Source organism: Strix uralensis, chromosome 34 (assembly GCF_047716275.1).
Source record: "Strix uralensis isolate ZFMK-TIS-50842 chromosome 34, bStrUra1, whole genome shotgun sequence".
NCBI lineage: Eukaryota > Metazoa > Chordata > Aves > Strigiformes > Strigidae > Strix > Strix uralensis.
Window position 1 is genome coordinate 3448312 of NC_134005.1, and position 25877 is coordinate 3474188.

The 25877-nt window shown below is 57.4% G+C and overlaps 3 protein-coding genes across 16 annotated transcripts in view; 2 read left to right on the forward strand and 1 right to left on the reverse strand.

The window, feature by feature from the left end:
• Positions 1–24360, reverse strand: part of LOC141936832 (uncharacterized) — a 172982-nt gene extending 148622 nt beyond the window's left edge. The window contains exons 1-4 of the mRNA XM_074854155.1: positions 24297–24360; positions 22741–23084; positions 21741–21840; positions 20478–20587 (exon numbers count right to left, since the gene is read on the reverse strand). Of these exons, the coding sequence (XP_074710256.1) occupies positions 20478–20587; positions 21741–21840; positions 22741–23084; positions 24297–24360 (618 nt within the window). The remainder of the gene's footprint in view (positions 1–20477; positions 20588–21740; positions 21841–22740; positions 23085–24296) is intronic.
• LOC141936794 (maestro heat-like repeat-containing protein family member 7) lies at positions 452–13337 on the forward strand. 12 transcript variants are annotated; one of them, XM_074854069.1, is made up of 21 exons: positions 452–639; positions 772–950; positions 1758–2108; positions 2849–2909; positions 4778–4879; positions 5340–5387; positions 5953–6070; positions 6547–6655; positions 7176–8637; positions 9081–9209; positions 9330–9397; positions 9531–9680; positions 9836–9990; positions 10283–10430; positions 10736–10873; positions 11061–11237; positions 11549–11704; positions 12217–12318; positions 12696–12798; positions 12959–13021; positions 13139–13337. In XM_074854069.1, exons 10-21 carry the CDS (start codon positions 9089–9091, stop codon positions 13270–13272), a joined length of 1515 nt encoding a protein of 504 aa, XP_074710170.1. In that variant the 5' UTR covers positions 452–639; positions 772–950; positions 1758–2108; positions 2849–2909; positions 4778–4879; positions 5340–5387; positions 5953–6070; positions 6547–6655; positions 7176–8637; positions 9081–9088; the 3' UTR covers positions 13273–13337. The 12 variants fall into 12 exon arrangements, with proteins under 12 accessions (XP_074710170.1, XP_074710175.1, XP_074710173.1 ...); XM_074854074.1 differs by having other exon boundaries at positions 5343–5387; XM_074854072.1 differs by having other exon boundaries at positions 814–950.
• Positions 15340–17535, forward strand: LOC141936801 (uncharacterized). Of its 3 annotated transcripts, none has more exons than XM_074854110.1 (3): positions 15340–15962; positions 16088–16289; positions 16660–17535. In XM_074854110.1, the coding sequence occupies exons 2-3, from the start codon at positions 16236–16238 to the stop codon at positions 17455–17457; spliced, it is 852 nt and encodes a 283-aa protein (XP_074710211.1). In that variant the 5' UTR covers positions 15340–15962; positions 16088–16235; the 3' UTR covers positions 17458–17535. The 3 variants fall into 3 exon arrangements, with proteins under 3 accessions (XP_074710211.1, XP_074710212.1, XP_074710210.1); XM_074854111.1 differs by having other exon boundaries at positions 15340–15957; XM_074854109.1 differs by lacking the exon at positions 15340–15962 and having other exon boundaries at positions 16026–16289.
• Positions 24361–25877: the final 1517 nt, after the last annotated feature.

Below are 25877 nucleotides of genomic sequence, written 5' to 3' on the forward strand. Positions count from 1 at the left end.
TCCTCCCCCCGGCCCTGCCGAGGCCGCACGCACCGAGCTCAGTGCCCGAGCAGAGGCACCGATTCCCCTCCGAGCACCCGCCGCTTCTTCCCCCGGCACCCGATCGCCCGCTCAGCCCCGCTGCCGGCTCCCCCGCCCCGCTGGGACGAGCGGCCGGGCCCGGAGACCCCCCGACACCCCCCCCCGGGCCCAGGCGCGGGCGACCCGGCCGGGCCCTTCCCGCGCCGCGCGGTACCTGCACGCGCCGCCGCCGCCGCCGCCGCCGCCGGAAAGAGCGTCCCGGGGCGGGGCGGGGCCGGGGCAGCTCCGGCAAGGCCCCCGCTAGAGGTGCCCGGCCCAGCGCCTGACCCGCGCGTGCCGGCGGGCACAGGGACGCCCCGGGCACGGCAGGACCCCGCCCGGAAGCCGCGGCTCTGAGCAGAGCCCGGCGCCGGAGCCAGCCGCTGGGCAGGGCCGTGCAGCCGCGCTTCCTCTCACAAATAAACCCTTTTTCTGCCCAATTCAGCCCGTGAGGCTGCGTGCGGGGTGACTTCCCGGTGTTGGGCCCGGCAGCTGCGATCCGCGCCGCGCGGAAACACCCTTCGGAGAGTCCAAGGGAAAGTGTGTGTAACGCTGCTGGCACAGAGCACAGGCAATAAGGTCTCTTTGCTTCTTTATTTTGGGCGGTGGGGGTGGGATGGGGGGAGGGCTCTGGGGGAGGGGTTTGAGGCGTTGCGGGGTGCGTTGGGTTTTTTGCGGGGTTTTCAAGGGGGGTTGGGTGTTTTTTTCCAGCCAATACTTGTCCGGCGTGGCACAGCACTGATCTTCCCGCAGGGCAGTCAGTGGCAGTTCACCGCCATGAAGCTCTTCCTTAAGCAACTCAGACTTTGCACCTGGCGACAGGATTTGTACCGCCCGGCGCTGCGTTCAGAGCGGGGCTGCCAGGGCCGTGGTGGAGCGAGGGCGTTTGGGTGAGCGGCTGCGAAGGAATTTTGCAGCAGGGAGCGGGGCCAGGGAAGGGATCTGACCCCTGGGCTCGGCACTGGTGAGGCCGCCCTTCGATGAGTGGGTTCGGTTTTGGGCCCCTCATTCCAAAAAGGCCATTGAATGACTCGAGCGTGTCCAGAGAAGGGCAACGGAGCTGGTGCAGGGTCTGGAGCACAGGTCTGATGGGGAGCGGCTGAGGGAACTGGGGAGGTTTAGTGTGGAGAAGAGGAGGCTGAGGGGAGACCTCATGGCCCTCTGCAACTCCCTGACAGGAGGGTGCAGAGAGGGGGGATGAGTCTCTTGAGCCAAGGAACCAGCGCCAGGACAAGAGGGAATGGCCTCAAGCTGCGCCAGGGCAGGGTCAGACTGGCTCTTAGGAAGGATTTCTTTGCAGAAGGGGCTGTTGGGCGTTGGAATGGGCTGCCCAGGGCAGGGGGGGAGTCCCCATCCCTGGAGGGGTTGAAGAGTCGGGTTGACCCAGCGCTGAGGGATCTGGTGGAGTTGGGAACGGTCAGGGTGAGGTTCATGGCTGGACTGGAGGATCTTCAAGGGCTTTTCCAACGCAGATAGTTCTGTGATTCTGTGAATTCCCTGAGGGGTTCAGGTGGGAAGGGGTCTCTGGAGGTCATCGAGTCCACCCGCCCTGCGCCAGCAGAGCCAGTTGTGCAGGACCATGTCCGGTTGGATTTTGAGTAACTCCAAGGCTGGAGACTCCACAGCCTCTCTGTGCAGCCAGTGCCAGTGTTTGACCCACCCTCGCAGTAACAAAAAGTGTGTTTTCTTGTGTGCAGGTGGGGTTTTATGTGTTTCATTTGTGCCCGTTGCCTCTTGCCCTGTTGGTGGGCGCTGCTGAGGAGTGCGTGGCTCCGTCTGCCTCCTTCCATCCCATCGCGTGTTGGTGCACATTGCCAAGATCCCCCTGAGCCTTCCACAGGCTGCACAGCCCCGGCTCGCTCAGCCTCGTGCTCCATCCCCTTCGTGGCCCATCCCCGGACTCTCTCCAGTCTGTCCCCGCCTCTCTTGTCCTGGGGATCCCAGCGCTGGACACAGCACTCGGGGGCGGCCTCAGCAGCGCCGAGCGATTCCCCAGGAAGGCCGGGGAAGGTGCATTCTGCCAGCACTGACAGAAGGGCCTATCCAAGGTAAAAAGCAATAAAATTCCTCCTTCTCGAGAAATGCAGTTAAGTATATATACTGATGGAAAGGAGTAACAGGGTAAATATACCAGACGTGAAATAACTGTGATGCTGTAAGTCATTCTCAAGGAGAAGGTGCCCGCTTTCCCTTGAATCGTCCTGACTGAACATTTACTCGCTTAAGAAGCGTAGCAGTGAGAGAGGCCCCGCTCTCTGAAGCTGATAATCTGTTCCTACTGGATAGTATCTAACTCCTGAAAAGCGACACAGCGCAGCCTTGGTGCTGCAGAGCTGGGAGGGCTGTTCGGGGGCTGCGGGCTGTGGCACGCTGCAGGCACTGGGCAGTTTGCCTGAAATACAATTGAAATGTGACGAGCAAAGGGAATAAAAGCAACCCCACCTCTCTGCTTATAAAGAGATTTTTCATAGGATGCAGCAATGACGGCCAGAAATAACACTTTGATCATCTAATTTTACAGTGAAAAACCGTGGTGCTGTCAGGTTCTCATTTCTTGCCCTTTCCAGCATTGTTGAAACTGAAAATAAGGCCATTTCCTCCAGGTTCTTTGCTGTGGGATCAGTCAGAATGAAAACACATTTAAAACTGAGTGATCATACTTGTTTTTTCCCACGCTGATGAAAACACGTGTCTGTGTTTCTCGAGAGCTGTACTTCCCATTCATCCCTAAAGAAGTCATCTTGCTTAAAGCCCAAGAAAACAAGGGTTTTCTTCATGTGTGTTACAGGTTCCTTTGAGGCCCAGAGATAAACGCACCGAATGACAATTCCTGTCTTTGCTGCATTCAGGTGAGTGAGATGGGTTTGTCCCTCAAGAGAAGCCCTGTGAAAACCAGAACTAGTTTTTGTTCATACTGACTCCTGAGTGTGTGTAAAATATGGATAATGTGGGCACCGTTTGAGAAGAATAACCCCCGTCTGTGGTGTACTTTGTGAGACTGTATGTTCTGGAAAGGTCCAGAAGGGAAGATGTAGTCGCTTTCAATTGTTTAACAGAAGCAAGTTTCTAGAGGCCACAAAACCCCAGTGTTCGCATATTTCCCTTAGCAAGTGGTGACCTAGAGACAGTGTGCTGCAACGTGGGATTCCTGAGGGAGCGGCATCGATTTCCCTGAGATTCCCTAATTTGCTATCCACCCAAACTCCGGTGATAACACAGTGGAGGCAAATCCGTATCATTCTGAACAACGCGGAAACACCTCAAGTCCCATTCCGTGTTACGTGCTAGATGCCATCGCAGGCAATAAAAACTAATAATTTTGTTCCCGTTTTGGTCGTATAAATTTTACAGAGAAGTTTTTTACCTCTTCTCCCACCAAAAGCCAAAGATTTAAGAGCAAGCGAGTGGGGCAAGACAACAGCCAATGAGTTTGGAATTCAGAAATGTTTAGAAATCAGCGAGTTTGTTAGTCAGAAGGAGTGAATGCCGCAACTGAGAGACGGGAGACAGGCTTGATGGAAGCAAAGTTCTCACTTTATTACATGTAACACTCATTTTTATAGAAAATCAGAAGATGCGTGTGTTAAATTGACTGGTTGCTATGCTTCAGAATTCTTATCAGCACGCGCTAATCGGTAGCTACTGAAACTTTAGCAATTGGACTAATAGCAACTAAGCCACTCCTGTAAAAAACTCTAAATTCCTAGCTGTCTGCACCGTCTTCGGCCCTTTATCAAGCATGACTCACAGGTTAGCAATTCTTCACCATATCAGCACTTTTCTCAGTGCTTTTCTCTTCCCTTTATCAGGCCTCCCAAGGTTTGTAGCCTACAAGTTCCAGTACGTCCCCCTCTAACAACGGAGCAGTACAGGCCGTTCTGTCTGAGTCCTTCAGGTCGTACCCAAAAAGTGAAGGGAGGGGATGGACGGGGAGTACAGAAGTAGTGCTTAACTGTGCACCCAATAAAAAGATTTTATTTTCCCTTTTTTGAAGGAAAAGGGGTTTTTCCCACGCCTTTCTAATTGCCTTGAGAAATGCACTACAGTGCTCTTCCCTGAGAGCACAGAGCACTGCAGCAGCACCAGCCGTGCTGGATACATTGCTCTGAGCCTTCTATTTGGCAACACGATCACGAGCTGCGATCACCCTTTGAACCTGAGCAGTTCCCTCCTAAATCTGCAAAGAAAATTGCAATGATGTGAGCTGGGCATTTAAAAACTATGCTGACAGATCTTTCCACACTCGTCAGCCTTCCTAGCACTAATGCAGTGGGGGTTGGGATGTGCAGAAAGACAGAGAAAACTGAACAAATTCCAGCGTGACGGGAGTGACTGCAGTGGGCTGAACGCAGGGAACCACATGCAGGGTGCTGAGGGACAGCCTGGTTCTCTCGGATGCTCTCGTCAAAAGGCAGCACGGTTCTCATGAACTGAACAGGCATTCTGGGTGAAGGAGGATGGGGAAATGCCTGATCCGGGGAAGGAAACACATAATTGGGTTTTACAAAGTAGGTTTCGAAACCGCGGGTGGAGGGGAGGAGGTGACCTGTGCTAAAAGTGTTGCCTTTTCTTTGAGTAGCCTTTCCAGGCCGTCGCAAATGTTCCCTTTCATCCATTTATTCCCACTGCTCCTTGTTAACTAGTACTTTCTTCAGTACAGTATTTCTTTTTTAGTTTATTTTGGTTTTTAACCACGTATTCTTGCATCTTTCTCTAGAAACATTCTGCACCTTCCCTCTGTTCTCTCTGGCTTGCTGGCAGCCCCGTGGGAGATACACACCAGAGCACGTGTGTAGGTCGAATGCCACCTGCTCCCCAGGTACAGTGCAACGGGATTCGGGGGCAGCACACTTTTGGGGTTTCAGTGTTTCACCTCCTCCCAGTTCTGCCAAAACTTGCTTTGGCAGATTGCTCCGCTGCAGGCAAATTCCCTTTCTCTGTAGTCACAACATAGGGATAATCTTCCCAAGAACCTTCCAAAACTTCTACAAAATGCAGACGCTGTAACCTCTGGTCCCAGTAGTGTTTTGGTTCAGAGGAAATGGTTCATTCTCAGAGTGAATTCTCTGCCTGCTGCTGCTTCCCCCATATTTAAATTATTTGCTGATGAAGACAGCCATGAAACTCGAGTGTAAAGACATCAGACCCCACAACCTCCTTGAGTAACCACGAGAAAGGGTTTGGTCTATCAGCCAGTGGGGGCAGTTTCAAGCCTCACTGACAGTTACAGAAGGGAAGTTTTCCAAATGTGAGAAACTAACTCGGAGTTTCTGTCATAGCAGCCTGGATTTGGAGCTGGACAGAAACCCAGCGCAGAGCGTGGGCAGGTGAGAATGTTACCAGTGAACACAGCAGCAGAACTGTGTCATGCTGAGAAATATCAAATCATGGAAGAAAAGAAGAGGCAGAAAACAAAGTTTCTGTACGTGAAACAAATGGCCCAAAGCATAAACCATCTGGATTTGGGCAGCAGTAGAGGGAAGCGTAATCAGGAGACAGGGATGAAAGGATTGTAAAGGCAAAAGCCTTTCCTGCATTCATTTATTACTAGATCTGATTAATTTGAGCAACTTTTTTTAAAAAAAAGCCTACCTAGCCATGCATTTGTGATGGCTCAGTGTAATGGAAAATCTAAATAACTGGGATCCTGTAATGGGTAGGACCAAGGAATTTAGGCAACACTTCCTTCCCATGGTGGCCTGGACTCTTTGCTGGGTGACTCCTTTTCCCAGGACTGTGCTTGGGGATGGGGCATGGTGGACTTGGGGAGAAACATGGTAGAGTTGGGGAAAAAAACCAGTCTTTACGGCAATGCCAAAATCTGCCGGTGAGCACGGCGAGCGGCAAGGGCTGGTGGTGCTCTGGGTCACGGCGGTGTCTTCTCGTTCCCAGGCTTGAAATGGAGTTTGTGCACAAACCACCTCTCAGGGCTCTTCTCAGGACCTCGAGACAAGTCCTCGAGACAAGGATGAGGAGACGAGAAGAGAGTTTCTGCCACCTCTTGGACAAGGTAAAGCAGCTCCCGGCTCCTTTCCACAGTGCGGGCAACCAAATTCTGTCATTTGACTTGGAAATCACCAGCGCTGAGTGTCAAAGGGCTCCGACTTGTGCCAAAGCTTCCCCCCAGCTCGGCACAGCCGTTTGTCCTAACGACTCATTGGCTTCACCAACACGGAGCCCCGGGGTGGGATGCGCCCAAGGGTGCGGTGGGAGGATGGTGATCCAAGACTGCCTCCTCCCCGCCAAGAAACGACCCCCCAAAGAGTCCCTGTCACCTCCCCACTCCCCCTTCCCACACCGGGAGCTGACGATGCCGTCGCAAAACCACGGCAATGGGGAACTGGGGGCAGAGAGGCTGCGATGGCGGCTGCGAGGGGAGCAGAACGGCCCTCTTGGACCTTTGGGGAAGGGGCCGGAGCACCCCTGCGTGTCACCGGGGCTGGCAGCGGCCCAGCGATGCTCTTCTGGCGAGGTTTCTCCTCCCAGTTCCAGTGGGATGTCCTGCGTTCGCTGCTCCAAGCTCGCCTAACCAGGAACCACCACAGTTCCGGGAGATCACAGGGCAGAAGAGGAAGAAGATAAAGTCTTCGGTCAGGTGAGGCTGAAGGCTCAGGGCTGGGGGTCTGCACAGGGTCGTGTTGCCCAGAGAGGTGGTGGATGCCCCATTCCTGGGAACATTCGTGGTCAGGTTGGACGGGGCTCGGAGCAACCTGCTCTGGTTGAAGATGTCCTTGGCCATGGCAGGGGTGGGGTTGGTCTAAAGGGACCTTTAAAGGTCCTTTTTAACCCAAACTATTCTGTGATTGTATGATTTTTCTGACCCAGCCAGAGCCCATTCCCCAGCCCCAAGCACTCGCCGTCCATCACCGCCCATCGGAGGGGTGGGATGGGGCTAGTGGGACCCCCAGTTTCACAGGGCTGGATCTTCTCCAGCCCTTCAGGAGAGCCCCAGCGTGGCCTGGGGACACGGGGACAGCCGTGTGTCAGCCGTGGGGCCCGGCTCAGGGGGTTTCGTTCCTCACAAAGAGGCACAAAGAGGGTCATGGGGGGCAGGATGCGGCCCCAAACCCAGCATGTGCTCAGGTAGAGACCTCTCTGCCGTTGTGTCCTTCCAGGCAGCAGCCGGTGATCCTGGGGGATTCCTCTGGAGAAAAGCAGCCTGGGACCGGCCAAGCCAAGGGCAAAGCTGCGCTCAAAGACCGAGCGTCAAGGCAGAGCCGAGCCCAAGCGCAGGCATTGACGGCTCAGAGCTGCAGAGGAGGAGGAGGAGGAAATGGAAAAGGAGGAGGATGGGGACGAGGAGGATGAGGAGAAGGAGAATGTGGGGAAAAATGAGGAGGATGGGGAGGACAAGTAAGACGAGGACAAGGAATGGTGGAAAAAATGCTGGCAGCTGCAAAGACCCAGAAAGCCAAGCCCTCCCCTCCTCAGGAGGCCTCGTACTTCGGAACACCCGTCATAGCTGTTTTGTCGACGACGAGCTCTGAGGCCAGCCTGCTCGAGGAGGCCTCCTGCGACGGGCCCAAGTGGCCGCTACGGAGGATAAGATGGAGAGTGTTGTGAAGTTTCCTCCTCAGAAATTCTGGCCGGTGTTGCAGTAACCTGGGAAAATGATTCCGGACGTGGAACTCCGAGGCCAACCTGCTCGAGGAGCCCCTCGATGAACACCCGGGCTTTGGGGCAACCGATGGAGGGATGAGGGGACCCGGCTCCCCGCGATGCCTCGCGCTGAGGAGCAGATCTCCCCGGGCCGGAGAGGCCCTGGCTGGAGCCATCAGGAAAAAGAGGAATAAAAATAAAGGGGGAAAGTTGCAAAAGAGCGTCGACTTTTTTAATCGGTTGCAACCGCAGCAGGGGGAGAAGGGTTTGGCAGTTGGCCAGTGGCGCTGAGATCAGCCCAGCGTGGTCCCATGGGAGGGACCTTCCCCAGGGACCTTTGCCATGGCTGTGGGTTGGACTCGATGATCCCGAGGGTCTTTTCCACCTGAATGATTCTGTGATTCTGTGTGAAATGAGGAGAAGAAATTTTAAGGAGCCAAGCGATCGACATTGTGCCCAGCAATTGCTAAGCCAATCTAATGAATGCTCCTAACAAATGGTTCTGACCCACTGACCCGATCTGCCGTTATCTCAACCCTTCGAGCCCCACGCTGGGCACCAAAAAGGACTCTCGTGGTTTGAACTCGGTCGGAGCCAAACACCACGCAGCCGGTCGCTCCCCCTCCCCCCGTCGGGGGAATGGGGCAAGAGAGTGGAGGGACACACGGAAAACTCGTAGGTTGAGATAAAAAAAACAGTTTAGTGATTGTAGTAAAGCAAAAAAATAACAACAATGGAAAGTACAAATGGGTGATGCACAAGGCGACTGCTCACCACCCACCGACCAACAGCCCGCTCCCGGCCAGCGATCCCGACAGAAGGAAGATGCCGCCGTCACAAAACACAGCACTGCGGCTGTGCTCCCTCCCAGCTCGAGAAAATGAACTATCCCAGCTGAAACCAGGACACTGCTGTAGCAGATTAAAGCTACTCTGGGAGTGTGGGAGAGAACGGGAGACAGGCGAGCAAACGCTCCAGGTGAGCGCAAAGTAGAGACGGGGCAGTCTGGAGTGTTTCTGTCGGGATCGAAGCAGAAGGTCCGGGGGCCGTGCCGGGGTGTGTGAACCCTCTGGGACGAGCCGGGGGGTACGGGAAGGTCCTGAGGGGACATGATGGGGGGCTGGGGACACCCCGAGAGGAGCCGTGGCCCAGTGGCGAGCTGGGTCCCTACCCCCTGCAGCGGAACCCCTGCCCCACCCAGCCTGGGTGACAGGTCACAGTGTGACCCCCCTTTGTGACACCCCTTTGTGACATCACTCCGTGTCACCCCATGGCACCGTATTTAAGCAGCGCAGCCCCGCAGCGTCTGACAAGACGGGGAAGGGACAGGGCAGGAGCGCAGCGAGGAGACTCCTGAGCACAGCCCACGTCTTTTCCCGTCACTCCCTAAAGCTGAACCCCCCCCACTGTCCCTCACCCAGTTTTGAGGATGGCAGAGAGACCCCCCAGCAGTCCCAGGGTGGTTTGGGAGGAGGAGGTGGGGGCTCCCCAGGAGAGCAGCTCTCCGCTGGAGCCCTGCGAGGTGACCACGGTCCTGCCGCTGCGGATCGGTGAGTGAGGGGGCCGACGCCAGGACCCCGTTTCCCCCGTTTCAAGCTCTTTTCACCCTTTGGGAGGCTGGTTGGCCAAGATGGCCGTTGTCTTACCGACTCTTCCGTGTTTCTGTGTAGACGAGACGCTGCCAGAGGAGATGCCGGAGAAACCGGGATGGGATTATGAGAGCAGCGACATGACTACGGTAACGAGCTCCCCCCTCCCCGGGACCCTTGTCCGTGGCATCGGCTTGTGCGAGCAAGGGGACCCAGAGGTGGCCGAGCTGCTCAGCCAAGCTCAGCGTGACACATCTTCCCCCCCCGTCCCTCCACCTGTAGGTGTTTGGCGAATACCTCCAGCCTTCTCAGAAGACAGATGTTCTCCTCGTGGCCATCGAGGCCTTGACGGCAGACGATGTCCACGACAGGCAGATGGGCAGCGACATCGTGGACACGGCCATGACAGACCCGGCATCCTGGCTGACGGATGTAAGTGCCCCGTGGCTGGACTGTCCTTCCGTGTCAAACCGTGTCAAGTCTTGTTCTTCCTGCCCTAACCCGGCTCTCTCGGGCACCCGAAGCCATGTCAAGGCGGCAGGGAGGGATGGGAAGGGCAGCACCATCCTCACCCGTGTCCCCTCCAGGTGCCAGAAGTCCTGAGATGCATCCACACAAACGTGGAGCAGATCCGCACGGAGCCGGCCCGGCGCAGCCTGGACTCGCTGCTGCTGCTGCTGACCAAGTGGAGCCCCAGGGAGGTGGTCAGGAGCCTGTTGGTCATCTCTCCAACGTGTGACAGGTACCGGCCCCGACAGCCTTGAAGGCTCATTCCCCACGGGGAGAGTGGCCCAGAGACTCTCTGGCTGCCAGACCCACGGAAAACTGTGGGATATCCCCGAGGAGCAGGGCTCTCCATCCCACCACGCTTCCCACTCTGGCCAGAGCCGGCCAAAGCGGAGCCCCTGCCCCATGGGGAACAGAACCTCACCCCCTCTGCCTCCCCGGGCACCCCGAAATGAGGGGGGTGGGCAGGGCCGGGGTCTGGAGGAGCCGAGGCAGCTCTGCTGACCGAGTTGGCTCTGGCTCCGCAGTGCTGCCGTGGCCATGTGGGAGGTGATGATCTCCGTGCCCTGGGCTTTGTGGAGAGTCGTGTCGGAGCTGCTCCGCGTGCTGCGGGACTGGCGGCTGCGCAGGGTGTTCAGCTGTGCCGCGGACGACGCCTGCATCTACCCCTTGGTTGTGAGTGACCACGCTCAGCTCCAGCGCTCTGCCTTCCTCCTCCTCCTCCTCCTCCTCCCAGACCCCTGTGCCACACACTCGGGCCCACCTGATGCTGATTTGGCCCCACCAAGCCTGTCCCAGCGCAGGCAGCGCTCTGCCTTCCACCCTGCCTGCATCCCCCTTCCCGGCTCTGGCCCCGGGACAGAGATGTGGGGACTCGGAGGTGGCTTCAAGGGGAGAGGAGACCCTTGCCACGGGCCGTACCGGTGCAGGGGAGGGAGCCCCGCAGCTCTGCTGGTCTCTCACCACTGTCTCCATTTTAGCTGCTGGTCAGCGCTGTCATTGACGACAAGCAGTTTGCTGCCCTCTACAAAACCCAGAGGTACCTGAGGCGTCCCAGCCCGGTGATGCTCTCTCTCGTGCTCGCGGGCCTCACGACACTCTCAAAAACACCCGAAACGGTGAGTGGGGGGTCGGCAAGGGGAGCCAAGTTGGTAGCCGGGGCCTGGGGGATGCGGTGGCTTGGCCCCGGCCGGGAGGGTGCGGGGTGACGGCTCCAAGCACCCTCCCTGCTCTGGAGGGGCTGGGGGGTGCCTGGGGCGGGTCTTTCACCACTTCACAAGAAGGTGACCGGTGTGTTCCGTACAGGCCAGGAAAATGCTGGTGCTGCTGCCCGACATCATGGAGAACCTGCTGGCAGCCAACAGCGATATCAGGATGAAGGCCCTGATGCTCTTCATCAACGTGATTCCTCACATGAAGAGGGAAGAGGCCAAGCTCATTGCTCTGAGGCTGGCGGAGAAGCTCCTGCTCCTCTTCGATGATGTAAGGCGGGAGGCGGAGCTGAGGCGATGGGTGAAGGACGTTCAGCCCGGCCCTGCGGGCAGCATTTGGGCAGGGATGTCCCCCTGGCTCCTCTTGCGTGGCCTTTCCAGGCTATTCCCCTCCCCGCTCCTCTTCCGAGGCCTTTCAGGGCTCCGGGGCCGTTGAGCCACAGCTGCAGGTCTGGCCGACGGCTCCTGCGTTCAGGATCCGACCCTGGGGCAGCTCCTCTCCCCCCAGCCACGCTAACGGCCCTGCTCCCCGTGGGCGAGGAGCGGCTGATGCTGAGCTCCCTCTGTCCTCCTCCCTGCCAGGAGTCCAGCCGGGTGCGGGAGCTCTCCATCCGCCTCTTCGAAGACGTGATGAAGACCGCGCTGGGGAGAAACACCAAAAAAATGGTGAAGAAAGTGCAGGGTGCGCTGCTGCCGCTGTTCTTCCACACCAACGAGAAGATCGAGAGCGTGGCCAAGGTCAGAGATCAGTGACTGGTGTCACGGGGAAGGGCGTGCTGACACCACGGGGGTGGCCTGGCCGTGAGGGACAATGGGATTGTGTGTCACCGCAGGGTCCCGCTGCGCCGGTCCCACCTCCACCAGCCTCCTTCCCCCCTGCTGCTGAGCTGGAGGGGGAGGTGGGGGGCCCCCAGCCCAGAGGAAGGGTCCCTGCAGCCCCAGCACCAGCAGGGCCGGAGAACTGGGCACAGACATTTCCCTGCTCAGCAGCGGCCCGTGGCCACCGAGCACACGAGTCCCCACGGGCTCTGTGTGCTTTGAGCCCCCATCCCTGTCCCCCAGGGCTGTGTCCAAAGACCCCCCGGGTGTCAGGGCCAGCTCCCAGAGCGCGGGATGGCCCCAGGAATGAAGGGGGATCCAATCCCGGGGTCACCCCATCCGCGCAGCTCAAAGCCAGGCCCAGAGGAGGAGGATGCCAGGTCTCCTTCCCTGGGCTCTGGTGCCATCTCCAAGCTTCTGCTTCTCCACAGGCTTCCTGGGACACCCTCCGCGCCTGTGCAGAGTTCCTGGGCTGGAGGAGGCTCAGCTTCCTGGCTGAGACAGGGCAGACACCCCTGATCGGAGAGTACTTGGTGAGGACAACCCCCAAAGCCCCGGGCCGGGCTGGACGGGGGCTGCAGCCGTGCCGTGCGGGGGGCTGTGCCGCTCTGCATCGCCGCCCTGCTCCAGCCCCGCTGCTCCAGCTGCATCCTCCTTCCCTGCCCTCCAGCACGCACCCCCCAAGGGCTCTTCTCCACGAGACCCCGGCCCATCTGGGCCCTGGCAGCGGGACGGAGGGGTCTCAGCACCCCCAGCCCCCTCTGCCTGCGATTCTCTCTGACCCTCAGCCCCACGGGGCTCCTGGCTGGGAGACGGGAGTCACTGGGAGGGAGCGGGGTGCTGGCAGGAGGGACTGGTCCGGATGGCTGCGGAGGGACCGTACCAGCCCCGTGCCCTTGTGCTCCCTCAGATAACGCACAAGAGGAACAGCGCAGACGAGTATCTGCTCCAGAGCCTGCTCTACGTGGAGAACCCTCAGGCCAGCGTGCGAGAGGCGGCCGTCAGGTTCATCGGTGAGTTCCCGGGGACCCGTTTCTGGTCGCCCGGCCCCAGTCCCCACTGGTGGGGCTCGCTGGGAGTCTTGCTGGTTCCCAGCACCCTCGGGTGCTGTCCTTGCTGGGGGACAGCCCTGCCGAGGGGGAGCAGAGCTCTGACAGGAGCTCTGTGCCCCAGGGCTTGCTGCGCGGCGCTGGAGGATCCTCAGGCTGGAGAAGCTGTGGGAGATCTGCCAGAGTGGTGAGTAGGGGCAGTGCTGTGCTGGCGGGGGCTGGTGGGGCAGGGGACAGAGCCTGGGCTCCTGGGGTCTCTGCGGGCAGGGGGGGTTCACCTCTGCTCTGTTTCCTTCTCTCGCAGCCCTCCAGTCCTTGGAGAACGACGCTGAGCACTCCATCAGGTGCCTGGCAGCTCAGACCGTCCTCATCCTGACAGCTCTAAAGCAGAAGCCAAGGTCAGGATGGAGCCTGCGGTCGCTGTGGTGCTGCGCCTGATGAGCCTCGGAGAGGTGCAGTTCTCGGGGAAAGGCCGTACTTCAATAAAATTTTTTTTAAATCAAGCTGGAGCAACAAGCCCAGTCCCACGGTGTCCTTCCCACGGGGAGCCCCCGAGCAGTGTCCCTGTGCCGCTGCCCCCAGGGCCGCACACCCGCACCCGGGGTGTCCTGCGAGACCACAAAGCCCGGAGAGGAGGAGAAGGAGGAGGAGGAGGAGGGAAGCTTTAGCCCATCCTGCCCCTCCCAAGGGGTCTCAGGGCACAAAAAGGCACCCGCACGCCAAGCTGGCACGTCGCCATTTGTCCCAGCACCAAAATCCTCTCCTGTACTGGGGAGCTGGGCTGGTTTTGACTGGGCACTGGTCGGTTGGTGGTCAGCAGTTGGTTTCATTGCCATCACTTGTCCTCCATAGGTTTCATTTCCGTCTCTTTGCTAATTTTTCCTTTTCATGACAATTTATTATTATTGATGTTATTTTAGTTCAGTTATTGAACTGTTCTTATCTCAACCCACCACTTCTCTCACTTTTCCAATTCTCCTCCCCCCATCCTGCTGGGGGGGAAGGTGCTTAGTTGCCGACTGGGGTTAAACCACGACACCAAGTGGCAATTTTGCCTCTCAAAAAAACCCCAAAATCCCTTCAGGTACCAGCAGTAGCGTTCCCTTACTGGGTGCAAGACAGCACTAGAGAATTAATAGAATCGGAGAATCAGAATAATTCTGGTTGGAAAAAACCTTTAAGGTCACCGAGTCCGGCCGTGAACCCAACACTGGTGAACCCACCACTAAACCGCGTCCCGAGCGCCACGTCTACGCGTCTGTTAAATACCCCCAGGGCTGGGGACGCCACCACCTCCCTGGGCAGCCTGTCCCGGTGCCAGTTAAACTAACCTTGATTTTCAGTTCTCCAAGTAAAAAAAATGGATTTTTTCTTTTTTTTCCTGGAGGCTGGCAGAAGAACATCACCACCAGCACAGCCTTTCTTAGCATGACAGTGGGCTAATCAACCTGTGGCAGCCTGCATGGTAAAGAACATGCTTCCACCGAAACGAGTGGTTGGGTGGTTTGGTTTTAATAAAATAAAAGAGATACTAATAATAAATTCTATAGTTCTTTAATAAATTATTATTTGCAGTCAGAACTTTACAGCAGGAGAGAGAGAGACAAACCAGAAAAACACCCAGTGAAGGAAAACAAATGTCCTAAATGGATCTAAACATCCCCACGGCATTTTGGGAGCACTCCTCCCAAATCAGGGGGCTCTTATTTTTGTCCCCCCAGCATCACACAGGCATTTCTGCTTGCTGCCAGGTCACCTCCGCACCAGCACAGCACAGAGCGTGAGTCAAGGTTTCTTATTCTACAGGGAGACAGAAACTGGAAAAACTCCGGGGGAGCGGGGGCAAAAAAAAGCACGGATTTGAGAGTGTGTGTTAAAAACAGCTCGAGGGAAAGGGCAGGAGAAGGGCTGGGGTGCTGGCCAACAGGCTGTCAGGGGTATGGGCTTGTAGCTGCAGCTGTGTTTAAAACAGTGGGTTGCTACCAGCCTGCAACAAGCAGCAGGTGCCTGTGCTGCAGGAACTCTCCATTCCTCTTGAAAACAGCGGGGACTGTTTGTAAGAATGAAGTTAAATATTTGCTCTAGGTAAGTGTGCTGACAAAAGGAGTGAAACTGAAGGGGAAAAACCCCCATTCAGTGGAAATGTTTCCTCCTATGGATTTGTCTCTCGGCCCCAGCACAGCACTGGCAGGAAACAGTTCATCACGCGTGTTCTGCTGCCATGACAGAGCCGCGGTCCAAGCTGGTTTCCCACGCTGGGGACATGATAGAGGTGCCCCCGCCAGGGAACACATGGAAATGAGACTCAGCTGCCATTGCTTGTGTCTGTCAGAAGCACCTGCAATATTTGAAGGCTTTAGGACCGACAGCCAGGACAATGGCAGGAAACACCCGATGAGGGCATCAGCATCTCCAGACTTCTATTTCTGGTGACAGTATAAACCTTCTGTTTAATTAAAGACATCTCAAGCTCCCAGGGTGAGGCTGTTTATAGAGAGGGGGGGAAGGAGAAGCTCCTCAAACTACGGCCTGTTGAAGTAGCCCATTTTTGATCTCTTCTGGTAGTGGGGTCTTACGAATTTATGGCAGAGTGTAATAAATCAGAGTAACGAGTGCCATCGGCTCGCACCTGCTGCTCAGAAACCATGCCTGCAATCACCAGCTCCAGGCTGAACCAGCTCAGCTTTTCATCAGCTTCTGCAACTCTGCAGTGTGAGGAGAAAAATCTTGTCCCGTTGCAAGCAGGACTGGAGGAAGGCAGCACACACCTGTCTAAAGTAGCACTTAAACCAGGGCATCAGTGCTGGGAAGCCTCATCTCACAGCAAACCCACCCAGACACCCAGTGCCCAAGGCAGGAGGCAGCGGGGTGCACCTTGGGGTAGCACCAAGGCTCCCCATCCCCAGCTCCTCGCCGGGGGTTCTCCTTCTCCGGCTGGGCTGCTCAGCTGGTGTTTTGCAAGTGGGAAACTGAGGTGGAATGTGATAAAAGACGGGAGGATCGGAGCAGAAAATAGAGCTGAAGGAAGCTCTAAAGCGTTGCCAACATAAGCCACCTCTGCCCGTGGGTGACAGCTCCAGCCAGCTGAGGTGCCACTTCCTTCCTGGACAGCGTGACCTGCAGGTCTGGTATGAATTTGGATGAGCTGTGGGGGGATGTGGGGTAGGGGAGAACTTTGTAGAGGCCGGTGATGGTTGGACTCGATGATCCCGAGGGGCTTTTCCAACCTGAATGATTCTGTGATTCTGTTTAGGGGCCCCAGGAGCTCTGTCCTGCCAGGGGGGTTGTGCTTTGCCCGCTGCAGGGGCTGCAGAGCCGGGGGCAGTGGCCGTGGCCCAAGGGGCGGGTGTCCCCGTGGGGCTCTGGTGCCTGTGACATCACAGAGGAGAAGTCACCCAGGGATGTCACCAGGGTGCCAGCCGGCAGCACCCGCTGCAGTACGGCTCGGGCCAGCGGTGAGTGAGGCTGGTGGGGGGAAGGCTGGGCCGGACGAGGGCCGGGGCAGAAGCTCTGGCCCCTCAGGGGGGTTTCTACAGCCGGGGCGAGGGCGCAGCCGCTGCGGGGAGCGCCTGGGGCAGGGCAGGTGCCGCCCTCGGGGCTGGGCGCAGGGGTGCCGGGGCTGCCAGCCACGGCCAGTGCCCGGGGGCTGTGGGGAGATGTCCCCGTCCCTGCAGCGCTCACCACCCTCCCCCTTACTGCCTCCCAGCTCCCTCGGGCCCTCTCCCACCCGGCCCCAGCCCCGGCATATTCTCCCCTGCTGCCCCAGCCGCCACCTCCCTCCCACCCAGCCCCACTGAGCCCCTTCTCTCCCTCCTCCTCCTCCAGACCATGGCTGTGTTCATCACCCGCGTCCTGACCCTGCTGAGCATCGTGCAGTACGTGCTGAGAGCCGGGGACCGGCAAGACGCGGCCACGCAAGAGCTCCTGCGGCAGCGCGAGGAGCAGGAGCAGCAGGAGATGACCCGGCTGATGGAGGAGGTGGAGCAGAGCAGCCAGGAGCAGCGCGGCCTCGCTCCGGAAGGCCTGCTCCTCGGGGCCTGCCAGCACTGGTGGTTCTGGGCCTCCGCCGACGCCCTGCTCGTGCTCTTGGGGCTCTACTGGCTGCCCAGGCAGAGCGGCGCTGACGGCGACAGCAGCAGCCAGCGGGGAAGCGCCAGCGGTGCCGAGGAGCAGAGAGGGGAGGACGAGGACTGCGAGGGCAAAGCAGAGCCCAGTGACACCCTGGCTGGACACAAGCCTCTGCAGAAGGCGGGGAGCTCCGCGGCGCCTGCCAAGCAAGCCCGCCCCAACAACTCCCTCCTGACGGGGCCGCATCCAGCCTTGGGACAGGGCAGCGCCTACGAGTGCCCCCAGAACAACATCCCCCAGCGCCTGCTGCTCGCGCCCCCGAGACCACCCCTGGGCCACGTCGTCCGCCAGCGCTGGGCACCGCGGGGGCTCTGCGGGCAACGCGCTGCTGCACCCCCGGCAGCTCCTGACGGGGAACGTGCTGCGCCGCCTCCTCTGCCCCGGGAGCACCCCAACACCAGCCGGGTCCCCGCTTCCCGCGCAGCCTCTGACCCGCTCCGCTGGCACGCTGCTCCAGCTCGGAGGCGCAGGAGGGCGTCAATAAATACCCAATAGAAATAATATTTATTTTATTATAAAAAGAGATAGACAAATACCCTGAAGAAATCCCCAATAAATTAGTTTGGTTTAAGCAATCCCGTGTCCGTGAGTGCCTGGGCAGCACTGTGCTGGGGAATGTCACCCCTTGGCTCCATCTCCGCTCTGTAACAAACAGATGAAGTTTGTTGATGAATTTACGTTTGCAGTGGTTACACTCAGACCTTTAGTGCCTCCTTCTCTTCTCTCTCTTCTCCTGGTGTTCCCCACATGCCCTCCTCCCCGCCTCCTTTCCCACAGCCCCGACCACCTCTGTCCTTGCTCCCAAGGCCGCCGCTGAAATCAGCTGTTCCATCCCCGGGTCGGGCTTTTCCTGGCTGAGATCAACCCACCACACGCGGGTCCCTTCTTTTCCCCGGGGAAAGAGCACAGAAGGCACAAACAAAACTCATTAGATTAGGAACGAGCAGAGTACCAGCAGGCAAGGATCTCTGGAGGTCAGGGATGTGTGAAAATGTCTCTTTCTCCCCAAAATGAGCATTAAGGCGCTGTGTGGTGACTCGTGTCCCTACAGCGACCGATGAGAAGATTTCGCCATCTCCTGGGCGCCCGCTTAAGCTCCATCTTAAGTAAGCCCAGGTTGCTGCAGGCGTGGCGCTGTCCCCAGCAGCTGGGAGGAGGAGGAGGGGGTGGCCGAGGGGGGTCAGGGGGGTTTGGGAAACACCCCCCCTCCCCAAATGGCCAAATCCCCAACCCCCAGCTACTCACTGAGGGCGAGGCAGGAGCAGACCCACTGCAGCACCGCCACGGTCTGGAGCCGGCGGCGAAGGGGGAGCCGGAGAGGGGTGAAGTGAAGGGGCACGGCGGGGCGGGGCACTGGGACTGGGGGAGTCGGTGGGAGCAGGGAGGGGCACGGGGAGCTGGAGGAAGAGGGGCAGGGAATGGGAGCTGCTGGTTTTAATGGAGCTGGTCCCACCCCAAGCCCTGCCCTCCCCTGGGAGGGGAGCACACTGGGAGACACTGGGAGATATTGGGGGGGGTAAATGGGGAAACTGGGGGACATCCACGGACACTCTGGGGACCCCAAGCCTCCGTCTCTGTCACCATAGAGGGATCACGGGACACTGGGAGGGGCCACAGGGACAGTGGGGGACCCCCAGGCTACCCCCTGTCCCCAGCATCAGGGTCCCAGTAGGGTCACTGGGCAGACTGGGGGCACTGTGCCACCACCCGGGGGTCCTCTTGGCTTTCCCAGCAGAGGAGGGGGGGTGGTTGTGGACTGTCCCAGGCTCTGATTTGGGAGGGACACTGGGGGAGGTGGTGGCTGACGGGGACAGTTTGGGTCCTGGGGTGGGGGCACCCATGGGGGTGTCACTGCTGGGGGCAGGGACACCACGATGTCCTTCTGGACGCTGCTGGTGACAGTGACACTGGGACCGCAGGTGCCATCAACACCAGTCTGGCCACGGGCTGGACACTGGCGACAGTGGTGGTGCCAGGGGAGGTGGCTGTGGGCACCAGGCTGGGGCTGAAGGTCATCACCTGGGGGGCAGGGGGACAGCGTGGGGCATAATCCTCTGTCCTGGCTGTGATTCCCTTGGCAAAAAGAAGTGGCACTTGCAAAGGTAACAGGGAGTTCACAAACATTTTTCCTAATTTGTTTAACTTTATGGATAAAGAACACCTGAGCAGCGCTGCCATTCCCTTGCACACAAAAGCCTTTTGAAGTCATGAAAAATAAATTAATTCCAGGCTTTGAGCAGAAAACTCATCGCGCCACTGGACAGCTGAGTTGTTGTTTGACCCCATCTAAAAGCCTTTCGAGAAAGAAAGGCTCAAAAGATTTGCAAGGGAGGCTTTTTAATAGGATTTTGACAGAGATCTTCGAAGTGGTCTTGTGAGAAACAACCTGTGGTAGGTGTTTGGGGAGCCCCAGCTGTGTAGAACAGCAGCTGACTCCCGTGCGGGGGGTGGCAGCGCACAGGCCCTGGAAAGCAGCACGTGCTCCCCCAGGAGCCGCCTACAGCAGCCCCGCCCTGTTCTGCCCTCTAATCAAACTGCAGCCCAGTGACCAGTTACACTCAGAGGAGAAAAAACACTTTTCCAGTTGAAGGTTTCATGAAGTGAACTTCAGGTAGTTAAGGATTCCTTACCATGCTCCTGGGCTGGCAGCAAACCCCCGTCTCCCCGCCCCAAGGCACAGTAAAGCCGCGGTTTCTCTCTCTCCCACATTCCGGCGTAACCTGCCAGCGCCCCCCACCAACACCACACGTCAGGGAACTGGCAAACAGAGAAGCAGAACATGACTGGAGGTTGCTTTAAACACGACGTTGCAAACTGTACGGGCCATTCTGCAGACTACCAGGTGTGCTGTCGTAACACTGGTGCAGAGAAACAACACTTAAAATTTGAGTTTCTTCAGGAAGAAAGAAAAGAGAGTTCCTGGATGCAGCCTTCTCTTAGGGGACCTCTCCCCTTCTGCAAGGAACAAAAATGCAAGAAACAGCCTTGACCTTCAATGGGAGAGGCTAAAAAACCACAAACCCTTTTCAGGAGTGAGGACAAAGAGCTTCAGATCAACTAGTTTCAGTTTTAGGGGGGAAGAAAGAATCTCTTGCTCGATGATCCATTTGTCAGTGGAGTCTGTTCCAGGTTACACCATCTCCTGCTGCCATGTCAAACACGATTATGCCCGGGACTAACATGCACTAAAGCAGTAATGTTTCTACAAATACGAAAGAAGAGAGAATTCCCAACGGCAAAAACAATTCAGACCCTGATTTAACAGGGTTCAAGTGACCGGCAAGGCCTACTTCAGTACAGAGACTGTCCTAAAGTGAGGCCTCAAACCAAGAGCACTTCAAGACTGGGGGACAAGTGTTAGTGACACAACAAAGAACCAAAACAAGGGCCAAAACACTCTGAGCACTTTACACAGTATTTCCTAAGAGTCATGACGTTATTTTCCCCAAACTCTTCAGCTTCACACAAAATAATCTCCACTGAGCTTTGAACAAACAAAAGCAGCCACCTAATACCTTCTCTGCTCCCCCACCGCGTCCTCCAGAAGGTGCCTGATGGTCACAAAGCCACCGACCCAGCAAGTCCACATTTATTTCATGCAGCCGGTCTGGTACAGCCAGGAATCCTGTGCAACCAGAGAGACACAATTACAGACAGCAGCTGGTACTGAGGATCAGCCACAGAACAAATGGATTCACGGGCAGAGACTGGGTAACTCTGATCATTAACGTTCCTGGCAGCTGCGGGGACATCTACCACCCGGCTTATTTCCAATGTCTCCTGCAACTCACAGGCACTGAGAAATCCCTCTATTTGCCCCGGGAAATACCATTTGTGGCACGTCTGGCCACGTTTCTGGGGGTCACTAGGAAAGTACAAATTCCAGGAAACAACAGTGTCAGCTGAAGCCTGCTCATTATCACCTTCTCCTGAAAAAAACAACCCCCAGACGTCCAACAAACAACAAAACCAGAAGCACACACACCACCAGCGATGTGCCTGTCCCACAACACTGCAAGATACAGGTAGGACTGCCAGAAACTTTTGAACTGCTGTGCAAAGCAGTGGCCGCTCACAGCATTTTAAGGAGTGTGTGAATGTGCAAGACGAATCTAAACCCGCCAGGAGATGGCGACTGCAAACCCTAAACGGAACCGGCAGCCCCAGCAGAAAATAGATCGTCGTTGCTTTTCCGCCTTAAAAAGCCGACCTGAACCCGTGACTGTTAACTGTGACCCGAGGCAGACGTGACCACGACCCCTCAAGCCTTCTGGAGGTGCAGGTGGGACTGAACAGGGTGGGGGCACTCGGAACAGGCTCACCCAGGCAGGCTGGGCACGGTCACCCCCACGTCTCTCCACCAGCACTTGCTAACGCTGGTCCCCTGGGGTATCCAGAGCTGCAGGCAGGGAACGGGAAAGCAGCTCCTCTAACACCAGCGTTCAGCCCAGAACTCTGCCTCCCCAGCGCCCAAACGGGACAAAACTCAAACTGGGCCCCTTCTCCTCACGCCGGGTCAGAGTTTGGGACCCCAACGGGATGCCACAGCGTGGGAAAGCTCCAAGGACACAGCCTAAGGGAACCGGAGCTCCCCGGCTCTCAGAGTAGTTCTAGAGCTAAAGCGGGGGCAGACATCAACTCCACATCAGGTAAGACAGGCCAGCGCTCAGCCCTGACCCGGGAAGGCAGCCTCCTCCCGGCCTGCCCAAGGGGTTCCAACCCAGCACACTTTCTTCCCAAAGCGGGACGCTGCCTTACTGCGGTGTGACGCCACTCACCCGCTCCTGGAGACGGCACCAGAGGGACACGGCACAAGCCATCAAGCCGCTGTCTGCGAGCACCAGAGCCCTCTGGGGACTGTTCTTCACCACGGGGCCCCTGAGAGAGAAAACAGGAGACAGAAGAGATGGTGAGACATTTCAGCTACGGCGGAGCTACCTCAGGGCAACAAGACTGAGACTGAGCCCTTTTGCTCGGGGGAAAGTGCACACCAGAGAAATACCCGCTGAACAGAAATCTCCAGCTAAACAGAGGAAAAAAAGCAGATTTGAGGAGCACAACATAGCAACAGACTACCACAAGACTTCTTTTGTACGGTACTAGAGTGTAAACACACTCCACATGCATCAAAACTGGTCCGTAACTGTACATTCCATACAATTGCTCCCTCATTATTTAAACATAATTTAATACACAGCAATCTGTATTTCTGTGCAAATCAGCATCTAGAGAATCCAAACCTTGCCTCTTCCTCTGGCCAGACGCATCTTTCACCTCAACGTGCACCGAGAAGCATTCGGAAAACCCCAAAGCGCTTGTCTACAAAACCCCAGTAACACCCGTAGCTAAGGAATATTTGGAGAAGCCGCTGCAGAATTCACGGTGAGCGCAGACAACATCGCCAGTGGAGGAGCTTCAGCAGCACAGTGTTCCCAGACCTGGCAGCTTCTTTAGCAGATGAACCTCAACAGCTCTGCCCGCTGCGGTTTTTTGCCCCGGAAGGTACCGAGTTCGTTTCTGCCCCTCAGACACTTCTCGCCGCGTTTCCTCCCCCCGGCCCTGCCGAGGCCGCACGCACCGAGCTCAGTGCCCGAGCAGAGGCACCGATTCCCCTCCGAGCACCCGCCGCTTCTTCCCCCGGCACCCGATCGCCCGCTCAGCCCCGCTGCCGGCTCCCCCGCCCCGCTGGGACGAGCGGCCGGGCCCGGAGACTCCCCGCCCGTCCCCAGGCCCAGGCGCCGGCGGCCCCGGCCGGGCCCTTCCCGCGCCGCGCGGTACCTGCACGCGCCGCCGCCGCCGCCGCCGCCGCCGGAAAGAGCGTCCCGGGGCGGGGCGGGGCCGGGGCAGCTCCGGCAAGGCCCCCGCTAGAGGTGCCCGGCCCAGCGCCTGACCCGCGCGTGCCGGCGGGCACAGGGACGCCCCGGGCACGGCAGGACCCCGCCCGGAAGCCGCGGCTCTGAGCAGAGCCCGGCGCCGGAGCCAGCCGCGGGGCAGGGCCGTGCAGCCGCGCTTCCTCTCACAAATAAACCCTTTTTCTGCCCAGTTCAGCCCGTGAGGCTGCGTGCGGGGTGACTTCCCGGTGTCGGGCCCTGCAGCTGCGATCCGCGCCGCGCGGAAACACCCTTCGGAGAGTCCAAGGGAAAGTGTGTGTAACGCTGCTGGCACAGAGCACAGGCAATAAGGTCTCTTTGCTTCTTTATTTTGGGCGGTGGGGGTGGGATGGGGGGAGGGCTCTGGGGGAGGGGTTTGAGGCGTTGCGGGGTGCGTTGGGTTTTTTGCGGGGTTTTCAAGGGGGGTTGGGTGTTTTTTTCCAGCCAATACTTGTCCGGCGTGGCACAGCACCGATCTTCCCGCAGGGCAGTCAGTGGCAGTTCACCGCCATGAAGCTCTTCCTTAAGCAACTCAGACTTTGCACCTGGCGACAGGATTTGTACCGCCCGGCGCTGCGTTCAGAGCGGGGCTGCCAGGGCCGTGGTGGAGCGAGGGCGTTTGGGTGAGCGGCTGCGAAGGAATTTTGCAGCAGGGAGCGGGGCCAGGGAAGGGATCTGACCCCTGGGCTCGGCACTGGGGAGGCCGCCCTTCGATGAGTGGGTTCGGTTTTGGGCCCCTCATTCCAAAAAGGCCATTGAATGACTCGAGCGTGTCCAGAGAAGGGCAACGGAGCTGGTGCAGGGTCTGGAGCACAGGTCTGATGGGGAGCGGCTGAGGGAACTGGGGGGGTTTAGTCTGGAGAAGAGGAGGCTGAGGGGAGACCTCATGGCCCTCTGCAACTCCCTGAAAGGAGGGTGCAGAGAGGGGGGATGAGTCTCTTGAGCCAAGGAACCAGCGCCAGGACAAGAGGGAATGGCCTCAAGCTGCGCCAGGGCAGGGTCAGACTGGCTCTTAGGAAGGATTTCTTTGCAGAAGGGGCTGTTGGGCGTTGGAATGGGCTGCCCAGGGCAGGGGGGGAGTCCCCATCCCTGGAGGGGTTGAAGAGTCGGGTTGACCCAGCACTGAGGGATCTGGTGGAGTTGGGAACGGTCAGGGTGAGGTTCATGGCTGGACTGGAGGATCTTCAAGGGCTTTTCCAACCAAGATGATTCTGTGATTCTGTGAATTCCCTGAGGAGTTGAGGTGGGAAGGGGTCTCTGGAGGTCATCGAGTCCACCCGCCCTGCGCCAGCAGAGCCAGTTGTGCAGGACCATGTCCGGTTGGATTTTGAGTAACTCCAAGGCTGGAGACTCCACAGCCTCTCTGTGCAGCCTGTGCCAGTGTTTGACCCACCCTCGCAGTAACAAAAAGTGTGTTTTCGTGTGTGCAGGTGGGGTTTTATGTGTTTCATTTGTGCCCGTTGCCTCTTGCCCTGTTGGTGGGTGCTGCTGAGGAGTGCGTGGCTCCGTCTGCCTCCTTCCATCCCATCGCGTGTTGGTGCACATTGCCAAGATCCCCCTGAGCCTTCCACAGGCTGCACAGCCCCGGCTCGCTCAGCCTCGTGCTCCATCCCCTTCGTGGCCCATCCCCGGACTCTCTCCAGTCTGTCCCCGCCTCTCTTGTCCTGGGGATCCCAGCGCTGGACACAGCACTCGGGGGCGGCCTCAGCAGCGCCGAGCGATTCCCCAGGAAGGCCGGGGAAGGTGCATTCTGCCAGCACTGACAGAAGGGCCTATCCAAGGTAAAAAGCAATAAAATTCCTCCTTCTCGAGAAATGCAGTTAAGTATATATACTGATGGAAAGGAGTAACAGGGTAAATATACCAGACGTGAAATAACTGTGATGCTGTAAGTCATTCTCAAGGAGAAGGTGCCCGCTTTCACTTGAATCGTCCTGACTGAACATTTACTCGCTTAAGAAGCGTAGCAGTGAGAGAGGCCCCACTCTCTGAAGCTGATCATCTGTTCCTACTGGATAGTATCTAACTCCTGAAAAGCGACACAGCGCAGCCTTGGTGCTGCAGAGCTGGGAGGGCTGTTCGGGGGCTGCGGGCTGTGGCACGCTGCAGGCACTGGGCAGTTTGCCTGAAATACAATTGAAATGATGTGACGAGCAAAGGGAATAAAAGCAACCCCACCTCTCTGCTTATAAAGAGATTTTTCATAGGATGCAGCAATGACGGCCAGAAATAACACTTTGATCATCTAATTTTACAGTGAAAAACCGTGGTGCTGTCAGGTTCTCATTTCTTGCCCTTTCCAGCATTGTTGAAACTGAAAATAAGGCCATTTCCTCCAGGTTCTTTGCTGTGGGATCAGTCAGAATGAAAACACATTTAAAACTGAGTGATCATACTTGTTTTTTCCCACGCTGATGAAAACACGTGTCTGTGTTTCTCGAGAGCTGTACTTCCCATTCATCCCTAAAGAAGTCATCTTGCTTAAAGCCCAAGAAAACAAGGGTTTTCTTCATGTGTGTTACAGGTTCCTTTGAGGCCCAGAGATAAACGCACCGAATGACAATTCCTGTCTTTGCTGCATTCAGGTGAGTGAGATGGGTTTGTCCCTCAAGAGAAGCCCTGTGAAAACCAGAACTAGTTTTTGTTCATACTGACTCCTGAGTGTGTGTAAAATATGGATAATGTGGGCACCGTTTGAGAAGAATAACCCCCGTCTGTGGTGTACTTTGTGAGACTGTATGTTCTGGAAAGGTCCAGAAGGGAAGATGTAGTCGCTTTCAATTGTTTAACAGAAGCAAGTTTCTAGAGGCCACAAAACCCCAGTGTTCGCATATTTCCCTTAGCAAGTGGTGACCTAGAGACAGTGTGCTGCAACGTGGGATTCCTGAGGGAGCGGCATCGATTTCCCTGAGATTCCCTAATTTGCTATCCACCCAAACTCCGGTGATAACACAGTGGAGGCAAATCCGTATCATTCTGAACAACGCGGAAACACCTCAAGTCCCATTCCGTGTTACGTGCTAGATGCCATCGCAGGCAATAAAA